The 12,430-nt window shown below is 43.1% G+C and overlaps 1 protein-coding gene across 4 annotated transcripts in view; it reads right to left on the bottom strand.

Moving 5' to 3' along the window:
* Positions 1-10,463, bottom strand: part of gsk3ba (glycogen synthase kinase 3 beta, genome duplicate a) — a 28,174-nt gene extending 17,711 nt beyond the window's left edge. For 2 of the 4 annotated variants that reach the window (XM_062402335.1, XM_062402337.1), the window contains exons 1-2: positions 9,605-10,463; positions 2,460-2,653 (exon numbers count right to left, since the gene is read on the bottom strand). In XM_062402335.1, coding sequence (XP_062258319.1) covers positions 2,460-2,653; positions 9,605-9,692 — 282 coding nt within the window. In that variant the 5' untranslated portion in view covers positions 9,693-10,463. The remainder of the gene's footprint in view (positions 1-2,459; positions 2,654-9,604) is intronic. The other 2 variants (XM_062402336.1, XM_062402338.1) reach the window with 1 other exon arrangement.
* Positions 10,464-12,430: the final 1,967 nt, after the last annotated feature.

Here is a 12,430-nt window from a genome sequence, read left to right as displayed (position 1 = left end):
ACCAGCACCTGCTGAAACACTGTGTTGAATCTGCATGAGGCTAAGCCCAGTGCAGAGAGCTGCTAAGGTATTTAGGTGAACCGGTTGGCTCAGCGCAGCTTTCCCTGGGCGAGCGAAAAAACAACTACAAGCAAACACATGTGACTTAACTTCAGAGACTCACTGTAGTTATAGTTTGTCCTGCCACCCCCCTTCCTTCCGTCATACTGCCCTTACACACCCTGACCCTGAGTCAAGGTAAACTCAATCCGAAAGAGACGGCAACTTACGCTCGTAGTGGAGGGAGACTGAATCAGGTGCACATTAAATACACATGTTGCTTTTCTTCTTTACTCATTTAATGGTGAGTAAAGAAGAACGGTTTTCATGGGGATAAGTAGATAACAAGGCAGTGGGTTAATATCAAGAATGTATTTAACTATAATAAATTAAATTTAAGACCGATGTCAATAAGACATGAAGGAATACCTAAGTGTTACAATTACTAACAGTACCCCATAACTGAAGTCGCAGAGTACAGAAGAATCCTTCAAAATCCATATTATCCACAGAGAGAAAGGTAGCAACAGTCTTTCCCACAGCCGACCTAAGTGTACTGAGATCAATTCTGTAGATGTGTTTGTAGATTATTATCAGTTACACTTTGCTCTTGTCAAAGTGCTAATATCTGTATCATTGAAAAAGAGCTATAACAAATGGAGACAAACTATGCATTTCACCAAAATATTAGACAGAATATGTGATATTTGAACGCATTTACAACTTTTTATGGCATACAATTTAGATTACAAAAAGTTTGCCTTTATCGACCACACGGATAGCCTGCATGGACACACAGTGCTGGAGGCTGGACTTTGTTGTGTTTGGACAGAGCCGGGCATTACATTTGTCATCTTTGTGGTAAGCTAAGCTAACTGGCTGTGTGGTGTAGCTTCATATTTGCATACAGACATGAGACACGTGGTTTTGATCTCAGCACTGAAGAAATTTGTTAAGAATATACAAATAGGCAAACGTTTGACCTCATCAGTTTTTGTTCTCTGAGCTTGAAATATGTGTACAAACAGAAACTGTGCAAATATAAAGCAGGTTATCTAGGTTTTTCAAACCACATGTGGATCCATTACAGTCACACATTGTATTGCATTATCTCGACTGTGTGCCCTGTTCATTAAAAGCCATGGCACACAGTGATATTAACTGAGAATTAACTAATGTGTGGTGAGATCAGTGCAACTCGGGGCATACTGTTCATAAAAAAATAGCTTTGTTCTACAGCAACTGGATCCTACTAGGCTTCTCCATTAAAAAACGCATTCGGTTCTCAAACCTCAACCACTGGCGAGTGGTGGAGTTGATGACGCTTCTCAAGTGCGACAGATGCAAAAATTCAACCAGCAAAAATAAGAAATAAATCAAACGTAGAAGACGTCGATGAATATTGTGTAAAGAGTTTGTGGTGATAAGAGCTGTCAAGAAAATCATGTGATTTACGCAGCGGAGTTAATACGTCACTTCCTGCTTCTGTCTGCTGCACCCGGCTGCTCCACCTCTCGCCTTAAAAATGTGGGGGATCATGTCTGAAAACGGCTTAATACTTGTTCATTACAAAAAACGAGATATATAGTTTTCAAATAAGGGGACACGTGCCAAAAAGTGTGAGTAAAGAAGTCTTTTGACCCACGGAATGAGGATTGCATGCATTGCATCCATTCAAGACAAAAGCCAGAGGATAGTTTTTCGACCAGTGGAAAAAAGGTTTTAACTGGACCTTATTCAATAATATATACAAATCCTGTTTCACCTTAGCCCAATCATGTTGGGCTCCTCTAAACCTTAAGCCTTTAAAACTTAATGAGAATCTTAACAGCTGTCCTGCAGGCTTTGAACACTCAATTCTTTTATCTATGAGCTGGAAAACAGCAGCTGGAAAACAGCAGCGGTAAAACCGGCGGTAGCCCCCCCACCCCCCCACTGACCAAAGGGACAAAGACAATGTCGCCCCAGCCGAGGGACAACAAGGCCATCAGTCAAATCTATTCAAAGACCAAGAGTAGGATTCCAGCGGAGCTTTGCTTGGTAGGAAATATTTCCTCAAAACCAAATCTGACAGATGAGTTAATGGGTTCATGTTTGTTTTTGGATGAGGAGACCTTCCTACCACTACAACACACAAACACCCGTGAAGAAAATACACTCATCTCAGTATGAATGTGTCAATAGAAAGGATCTGAGCTCCTTTTGTTCTGCAGATTCTCTGATCTCACTGTTCTTGTGAAAGATCACTCATGTCTCTCACAGTTACTCAGTCACCTCCATTGATTGAACAAATTTCCATTCTGGTTACATAACAATGTAACATGCTGCTTTTCTCTGTCCTTTTCTTATCTGTTATTGACGAGTGACAATGTTGAGTAAGCTGAAAGATAATGTGGATTGTGTGAGTGCTTGTTCTTTACCTTAAACCTCTTGTCTTGCAGGACCTTCTTGATGGCCACCAGCTCTCCGGAGTCGCAGAGCTTAGCCTGGTAGACGACGCCGAACGAGCCGTTGCCAATGACCTTGGTGTCTGTGTAGCTCACCTCCTGTGGCCGATCTGGGCCTTGGCCCGGAGTGGCCACAACTGTTGTTACCTTGCTTCCATCCTTATCCCCTAAAAATGGAGAGATAGAAAAAAAGCAGATGCTCAGAACAAGGTAGTGGTCTAAACAGATCTAAACAGACAAGTTGAATACTTTCCCAGAGCCAAACTGCTGCTTCTAATGACGAAATTTGACAGTTGACCTTCTCTGCTGTCAAATGTCTTGGGTGAGACAACCAGAACAATATGGCCTCCTTCTATAGATCCAGCCAGTTTAAACCCCACTGGTTCAAGCAATGCTTCCTGCAGCTGTTGTACTAATCTGCTCCCAGCTGACTGGTTGACTGAATGTGACTCATTTCTGAGCTGATACAGAGCATCTAAGCTCCAAATATGTCTCAAACAAATACTGAAATAAGATTGAAGATTGTTTGTGGTGAGAAAACTTTAGTATTTATAAAGGAAATAAAACTTATGCAACTTTTTATCTTAAGAGAAATACTTCAATTCATTGCATTGACCTCCTGACACAACAGATCTTACATTTTGTATATCAGAAAGCATTGGTGCATTTCTGCAAATCAATGCATCAAATTGGGATTAGTATAAAGTTCGGCTAACTTTCTTGATACATACAAACAAGACAAACTCACCATCTACAATATATAGAGGGTTAGGGTTCAGCAACCCTGAATCAAAAGTGTGATGCAATGTCTCCACCCAGCTCTCCCTTATACACAGCCATCCATTCGGCTCTGTGACCACTTCCACTACTGGCATACAGGCAGAACAGCTATGACCCCCATTCCACGATTGTATCTTTTACAAGGAACAGTGAGGCGGAATTAAGGCACAACATTTTAATGTTGAACAGGCTGTGTAATGGAGGCTATAGGCCAAGCATCCACCACACTATGCGACAAATCCTCAGAACACCACCTGCATCCCCTCTAAATCAATATCCCTACTGGAGGGACTCGTGTCATATTAGTGTACATCTCCTCTACACAAACAGCTGCAGAACAGCGTTGCATGATCAAATTTAGGTGAGTTCCTGAGACAGAGGTGAAACACATTTGTCAACAGCCCACACTCATGATGATAAGTGGATTAGTGCTGCTTAATAACCGTGGCATGGTGTTATTTAAAGGAAATGTTATGCATCAAGCTGTGGTAGCAGACCACCTTCACAGAGGACACGTGTGATCATCTCGCCGACTTCTGGCAACTCCCAGTATACAATCAGAGTGTGTGTGAGTTTCAACACCGACACACATCACAACATGGTTAAATAAACATCCATGGTTCATATTTAACACTAGAAACTAAGTCAATCTTTTGTCTGAGACACAAACTCAGAGGTTTACTGGTCTGATCCATTTTCATACCAATTGGCTGGGCTTGTTTTGAAGCCGGTGCATTGATTTGGACACACAGTGCTTTCGTCAACACACACAGTTTCACACATTGACAAAAGTAAATAAATATCTTTCAGTATCAAACCCAGAACCATACAAAACCCCTAAGTTAACATGATTATGTTCAAAGAATGAGGCAAATAAGGGTGAGAGAAAGGTGTAGGGTTTGCGATAAAGAGGCTTAACTAACCCAGCCTGACCTGAAGCCAACAGGCATTTGTTTAGTTTTTTTAAGAGGCCGATCCAAGATCAAGTAGATAGCCCAAACCCTGCAAATAATTTTAAATTTTTTGTCCAATCCAACAGTCAGATCCTGGTGGGTCCCAACATGCTCTGGTCGGGTAGACACTAAATTTTACTCTCCAGGACGATGTCTAGAAAGAGAAACTGAAGACGGATTCCAAAAAGACTGAAATAGACTTTCTAAGAGAGAGAGAGAGAGAGAGAGAGAGAGACAAAAATATGACTAACAAAATATTCCAGAACCGACTTTTCTATGACGCCTCTGTACTTCCTCTAGCTGTGAGAAAAGTCTGTATATGCACACATACACAGCCCACAGCGAAGTCCTGTGTGAGACTATAAGGAAATAAGGATTGACCAGGCAATCCAAAAATAAATATTTTTTGCCTGGTGGGTGGGTGACTGATGATGCGGTCGTGTGAAGTGTGACCTTTCACACACTAATCTGCTGAAGCTGGAAAATCATTTTCATAATCTTCAAAGATTTCCTTTCATTTTTATACAGATAGGGAAAATTGTCACAAACACAACCAGTGAAGGATTATCTTCACACAAAAGTCAACCAAAATTGAAATGAATCATTGAATCGTTGCCATGGTTTATCGATCAGCCTGTCACAACAATAGAACTAGCGTGACAAATCAGCACGATTTAATGTACGTACGGCGTATTACTCGACTGGAAGTGCGAGCAGGGAGAAAGCTGCTGGGACCTTTAGCCAGAGGCACCAATAGTTAATTCGGGTCACCCGGCTAGTTCAGGCCACAACAGAACACAGCTAATGTCCAAACCACACCATTGTTGAGCAGTGACAGAACACATGTGGGGTTTGGATGTACTTACACAAACTAAGCAGTTTTGTCTGTGGTACAAAAAGGTGTCGGCACGTTTTTCTACGAAACAAAATGAGGAAAACTGATCAGTGATCATATAAAGTAAATTGATTATAGGCTTGTATGAGGGTAAATAAAATGTTGAATGATGTCCTGAAATTCTCCTTATGACTGTTTTAATCTGAAATGTGGTTGGGTGCTTATTTCTTCAATGTTGCACATGGACAGTTTTCTGCTGAAACTCTAAGATGTTAGCAGAAGCATTTCAGGTCCATATCTTCAAATCTTTTCTACACATTTGCATGTTGAATTCTATAAGGAGCAATTTTCTTTCATTGGTTTATTATGGGTCGGATACAATCACAGGCTTTCAACCTGTTTCTCAACAGCTGTGGACTGCAGGTCAAAGTGGCATCTGTGAAGAATGTATGAAGAGATTTGCAAAATTCCTCACCAGCAAAACAGAGTGCAACACAAGCAGAAGTGCAAATGCATTACCTTGATGCGTGCAGGTATGCACACACTCACCCGTGAAATGTTCCACTACTATTGTGATGCCGATTAGATAATCTACTTCATTGTTGGAACATCACAGGAATGTCACCGCTGATACATGTCAGGCTTGGCTGAGCAGCGCTTAAATCGAGACATAATGGTATGAGTGTATCATTGACTTGACATGACATGGATGCATGGATTTTTAATTATCAGAGTGGTGTGGAGCCTGCAGAGACGTGGCTTGCCAGTGCTGCCACCACATTGACTACACCCAGAGACTGATCATCTCCTCGTGTCTCTTTATCTCCACATGCAGCTTTCCTTTAAATCTTTTGTGAGAGAGATTCTTCACTAATTGTCGGTGAGTCCAGACGTTTCAAGAGGGATCAGAGAGCGTAATTGGTTCATTTTGTTTCTATCATCATTTGGGAGGGAGAGAGAGCCGGAGCTTTGAAATGCTAAACAAGACACTTATTGTTCTTGGCCAGCTGCCTCACCCCAAAAAAACAAAACCCAAGGGTGCTCATGTGAGCGTGTGAATGTATGCATGTATATGTACGTGTGTGTGTGTGTGTTTGTGTGTTTCCGTCTGCCTGTGTGGGAGGGGTAAGAGTATTCTCTCCAGAACACACTGGCTCCAGCTGCTTGAGATCACCAGCCAAGTTATTCACAGTGTGTGTGTTCGTAGCAGTGCGTGTGTAATGTGGATGTGGGTTAACAGAAAACATGGCAACTTTAACACTAGAATAATTTTTCTCACAAAACAAGCAAATTGAAGACACTGCCTTTATCTGTAAGAATTTGTAAAGGGGTAATTTTCTTTCTTCTTTTTTTTTGGGCCGATAAGATTAATTATTGGCTGTGTTGATGCTGCAATTAAATACAAATAAAAAGGTCAGAGATACATTGCATCTAAATCTATATTTAGAACCATTTCTGAATTTAATTAGCCAGAGGTAAAGGGCAGTTCCTGACATTTCACTCAGAAGCACAAAGACAGCCCCAAAACCTGTGTCCTTCAACATTTAAGTCCAGAATAAGACGATATATGATAATGTTACAATAACGAAAGCCTATATCAAGTATCATACTATGTTACTCACACTACATTGAGGGGTTGCTTCACCCAGTCCTACATCACATGTTTCATTCAAGTCAACAAGTGCAGCTGCTTTTATTATGGACACATGTCTACCCACAAACCTCGAGGATCAGTGTCAGACTCTTCAGCAACCATCAAAACAGTTCCTGAATCATGTTCATCAGCTGGACAACAAACAGGAGTGGTCTGATAATTTCAACTAGCACCCTTTGTCCCAGTCCTTACCACAATTTAAATGGATTGTGTTTAAATATTGTTGCTTAACCACTTCACTCTGTGGCTACATCCGTATTAATGTGTTTTCTGTTTTAATTCTGCGCTTGAAACTAAAATTATCTCTGTCTAAAATTAGCGTTTTAGGTAACGCACCTGAAGACTCATACCCCGTGACCATTCAAGTACACTGTGCTTGCTGTTGCAAACAGGAAGCAGATCGTCTACTCTGCAGCTGGTTGCTTGGTTACAGAAAATACGAACAAAAGCAGTGATGGTGAAAAGTTAAACGAGGGATTTCTTTTGTTTTCATTCAAACCAATAAATTGGTTTGCCATGCAAAGTTATTCTGTTTTTATAAGTAAAGTATATTATTAGAGTCATTTTCAGGTTGATTAAATGGCAACTTCACAGGCATGAATGGCACAGAATTGTCTGATTAGATTTGCATTGGACCTATTGTAACAAACTGTGAAGACCAAATGAAGATGAATGATAGAAACAGCCAGGAACCCACCAATATAAGTTCCCCAAAGTAGTTTTTTTTTTTTTGAACACAAATAATCTTCATGATGTGTTCAGTGAGCAAACAAAATAAGAGCTGAAAATGAGCAGACTTTTCCCTTTAAAAATTCAGTTTCTGTAAACAGCTTCTTGCGTGATGTCACAATCTCTATTTTGTTGTGTGAAATATACAATATATGGTTTGTATACACTTTACCACAGAAAGCTCCTGAGCCATCACATCCTCTACTTTTCTCTAGGGGACTGAATACCACCTGCGTGTAGGAATAAGATTATTTAACACCTATTTAATTGGACGATCCCATTATAGACTTCACTGACTGATAACGATGTATCGACCTACCAGATGAGCCTCTTGTAGAAAACAATATTTTCAGGTTAAGAAACTAAGGCAAAATTGTCCGGTGTAAAACTGGTGCAATGTTAAGTCCACAAGGTTAGTCTCGCATTCTGGAGCTTATTCAGTAGATTATATCTACACAATAATTAGGCCAGAGACTCTCACATCTCAGTTTAGCCAACTTACTGACCGGCACAACACTTTGTACGGGGAATAGCCTTTTATAACATCCCCATGAAGGATCCACGCTGACAGGAGCACACCAAAGCTTCAACACCCATATCGGGGGCAGGAGAAGTATTGGGTTAGGGCTGGGAGTGCTTCTGTGCGTGAGTGCGTGCGTGCACCCTGGTCCGCTAAGTGGTTTTCAGTGCCAAGGCCCAGAAAAGAGCCTCAGCCTCAGGCCTCACCCCACTAACACACATCATGACAGCCTCACTTTTTCCAAACACACACCCAAGATGTGTCTGCATTGCAAGATAAGAGTGGTGAGGCTAGGTAGGTAGATGTGTCGAGACAGGACAGTCATTAGTCATTAATACTGTGGATTTAACAGTAAATGATTCATTCTGCTAAGCTAGAACCGGCTAATAAACTCACATTTGACCATTATTATAAGATAAACTTCGAAATTTCATATTTCCATATACGAAACTAAATTAAGTCGGTTTTAATAAATTGAATTGGGGCTGAGCAACAAAATCACCACCTAACGGAATACGACTTTGATCGATAGCAATATAATAAGGGTTCAATAAATAGCAATATATATTGATTGTGCATTGTGTAAGCAGAACTAGGAGTTACAACAAACAACTGATCTACCTCGGATTTGTAAAATACTTCGTTTTTTTGTCTCAAGGAGTTTAAAACCTCAACATTCACTCAGGAGCAAAAAAATCTGGTTTTAAACATAAATGTGACATGTCTCGCGATAATTATCAATATTGACGATAATAACATTTGAATCTGTGTATCTTTATGGGCCCTTTGCAGCTAATATGATATATATATAGCCCTAACGTGAACTTACAGTATCTGCAGTCTATGACATCCACACATACACACCCTGTGATCAAATCCGGTAAGTTTAGAAAAGGGAGACATTTGAATATCCAACATGAACGGTCAGGTGAATGAGTGAAACAGGGACGGGTAACAGGGATGTCACGAGGGGGAGACATTTAAATAGATTTGTGTGTGGACCAACACGGCAGCCTCCCTTATTCAGCAGGTACAGGCCTGGGCGGTCTCGTGGCTCCATCTCTGCAGCCAGGCTATAACCGGCCTCTTGCCTCGGTGCCGCTTCATGACACGGGGTATGGTTGTGTCACACTCCCGGACAGACGTCCGATTTCGACACACAGCGAGTAGGATCAGCACAGAACCGGCCCTCTCCGGGATCAGTTTCCCCCCGAGTCAACTATGGGCGCACCTTCCGCTCTGACAGTTGCGTAACAGACCGGCCCTATCGCTTTAACCTTATTACGCATATGGTCGGCGATGTGTAGCAACACCGCCGTGAGATCCGATCAAGGCTGAACTGTGTGGTGATCCGACCGCATTCTGCGGGCGAAGAAAGCGGCTTGCCTTGTGGGATCTAGGCCGGAGCCGGTGCTGCCTTCCCTCCCGGCCACGGCACTGCCCGGTGCGGCCTGCTCACCCCGAAGCAGGCGGTGTGGCCCCCGGGGACCAGGCGGTGTGGGCGAGCTGTGAGCACCGGCCAATCTCAGACACTGATACAGACATGCAGCAGTGCTAAAGCTAACACATTTGAGTGAGGGGGGACATGTAGCCCACACTGGGGCCTGGTGCATGCAGAGAGGGGGAGGCTACTAGAGGTGTACTTACTGCTGACTTTCATGCTGCCGAAAGCGGAGGGCTGCGGCACTGGTTTGCAGCTCTCCGCGAAGGATGTGGTCCTGGGCCGACCCGACATGATCGAAATCCCCGATACGTTTCTCTCGACCTCCTGGAGACTGTGACTTGCTTAAGCGGCGGGGCTGATCGATTCGCAGACCCTTCTCATCCAAAGGAGGACTGCCAGTAAATGAATAATGTCACAGTAATGCACAGGGTGGCCAGACAGAAAGAGACCCCTTTATCCCACTGGTTCCTAATAAAACGACCCTGTTCTGTCCCAGCAGCGGTCGATCAGAGCATCGTCTCCTCTTTATATTCCAGGTTTTTCTCAGCGGGCCTTAGCAGACACGTCTCCGACTGAAATAGTCATGGATCTGGCCTCTCCCTGTGGCCCCCCGGATAAAACCCGACTGCGATTTTTCCTTCTGGAGGCTGAATCAGTTTCAGAAAAGATGAAGCGGGGCTGAGTTCGGAAAAATCGCGGATAAATGAGGCGTTTACGTGACGATTCTGGGACACATGCGGCTCCTCTTCATATCCCGATGTGGAGGCTCAATGATCCGGCTGCCATGGCGGCTCCTTCGCTATATATGCTAGCCTACAGACGCTCCAACGGAAAATCTGCCAGTGGACACGGTCTTCTTCGGCGGCTTCACGCTGGCTCCACAACCCGCTCTGCCGCCGTCTTATTTCGGCTTCTTCACCGAGGCCCCCGGGGCAGCGAGCTCCACATAAAACGACGGACTCTGGACGAACAGTGCGACGATACCCGATTTCTTTTTTTATTCCTTCCCCATAGGTTTCGGTCTCGCAGTCTTTGTCGCGGCGCACATAAACTACGCTACTTCCGTACGAGGCCACAAGGATAGCTCCGCCGTCGAGGGAGGAGGTTCACGCTGCTGACGTAACCCGCGACGGAGAATAGGAAAATCTGTGAACGCACAAACGTCGAATCTGGGGTGGCCAGTTCAGCCAATCAGGGAGGCTTTCCTTCACCAATGGGCGTCGCCCGGATTGCTCTGAGTCAATAGGAACGCCGCTCTCCAGCACCACATGGCACAATTTGCTTGGCACCGCCCTCGTGACTTCTGAGGCTTTTTCCCCAGTGCCGCGACAGGGACAAGGGACGGGCCTGCACCCGGGATTGATGACTCCGTCGGCCAATTGGAGCTCCAGGAGCGGCCTGTCAGTTCAGGCGGCCCCAGCTGTCACAGTGCACCGGTGCTCATGCAGCACTGTTGCTATGTTAGTCCCACAAGTACCCCCCCCCCCTCCCTCCTCAACACTTTTAAACTCATATAAGTCATGATCATGTACGTGGGAGTATGTGCATGGCTGCCCCGTCACAGCAGCTCTCTAACCTGCCCCAGTTTGATCTTTACATCTTTATCGATGGGCTCTAAAAGCAACACTATATGCAACTTTTACTACATTATACTTTTAGAATATAGGACAAGATGGTGACTGTCCCTTGAACATGTCAAGGTCTTCCGCACAATTTAAAGGGATAGTCCACCGTAAAATGAAAATGCACTCATTATCTACTCACCACTCTGCTGGTGGAGGGCTGGGTGAAGTGTTGCAGTCCACAAAATACTTTTTGAGTTCCAGGGTAAACAGCGTCGCAGCCAAATCTAATACAATTGAAGTAACTCGGGACCATTTCTTAGAATGTAAAAAACTATAAATTTGACTCGAAATGACATGTGTTTGGTCTAAATAAAAAAAGTAGTGATCATTATATTTGATTTGGCTGCAAGGCTGTTTTCCCCTGAAACTCCAGAAGTGTTTTGTGGACTCAAACACTTCACCCACCCCTCCAACGGCACAGGGCTGAATAGATAATGAGCCAATACGTTTTTTTTTTTATGGACTATCCCTTTAAGGCAACACTATATGCAATTTGTTTGCCTTCAAATTTTAGAATATAGGACTAAATGGTGCGTTTGATGGTATCCTGCACAGTTTAAATTACCAATGCCATTTTCTGTTTCTCTCCATGTTATGTTTGTGGTATGGTATATGGACAGCTAGACCTTGAACGTTGAACCTGTACTAACGCTTTAGATTAATATCAGTTGATCCAAGCTATTTTTTTTTTGTTCTTGGCAAAATGTTAGTGTTTCTGCCTCTGTTATAAATGTCGATGAGCCATGAATAAACGCTTACCAAGTTGTTAATATTTGACTTTTGCTCCCAATCCTAAACGGCTCTTTGCATAAATTAGACACTGAGATTTTTGCAATCTGGTTCCCATCCAAAAAAATTTCATGTCAATGGTTTTTCAGTGAACAGCAAAGCATTAGCAGATGATTTATTTACTACTAATAAAACCACTTACAACTTGACCCAGTACAAAGAATGACTTATTAGAAATCGTTTGTGCGTCTCTAATGACCTAAATCCATTTGGGGTGAAGTCTATTGGAACTAATCTCCATCTATTTCTCTTTTTGCAATAAGTGTGGAATGTCTGTTGTGTTACTTGGAGAAAGATTTATTAGTATGATAAACTATTTTTATTCCACAATTCTACATTTGCTCCACTGTTCCCTGATCTGAGACAGAATGCAGGTCACTTATCTGGACTTGGCAGGAAAGTAGTTCCCTCTCCAGAAAGATGCTGGTAGTCAGTCTTTTGTGGGGTTTATTAATACTCTGCTCTTTATCAAAGGGAATTTCTCCCAGGCTGCCCCTCAATGGTTCACATGCAGAATAGAGAGAAACAGCGTCTCAAAATCAGGCAGCTGAGCTGAAGTAACGCAAGATGCTGCTTTCACAGCATCTCCCCAGGCATACTCACGTTTTCCCATTA

This window comes from Platichthys flesus, chromosome 13 (genome assembly GCF_949316205.1).
Source record: "Platichthys flesus chromosome 13, fPlaFle2.1, whole genome shotgun sequence".
In the NCBI taxonomy this organism is placed as follows: domain Eukaryota; kingdom Metazoa; phylum Chordata; class Actinopteri; order Pleuronectiformes; family Pleuronectidae; genus Platichthys; species Platichthys flesus.
Note: the sequence above shows the minus strand (reverse complement) of the source record. Positions and strands in the feature narration are given on the sequence as shown.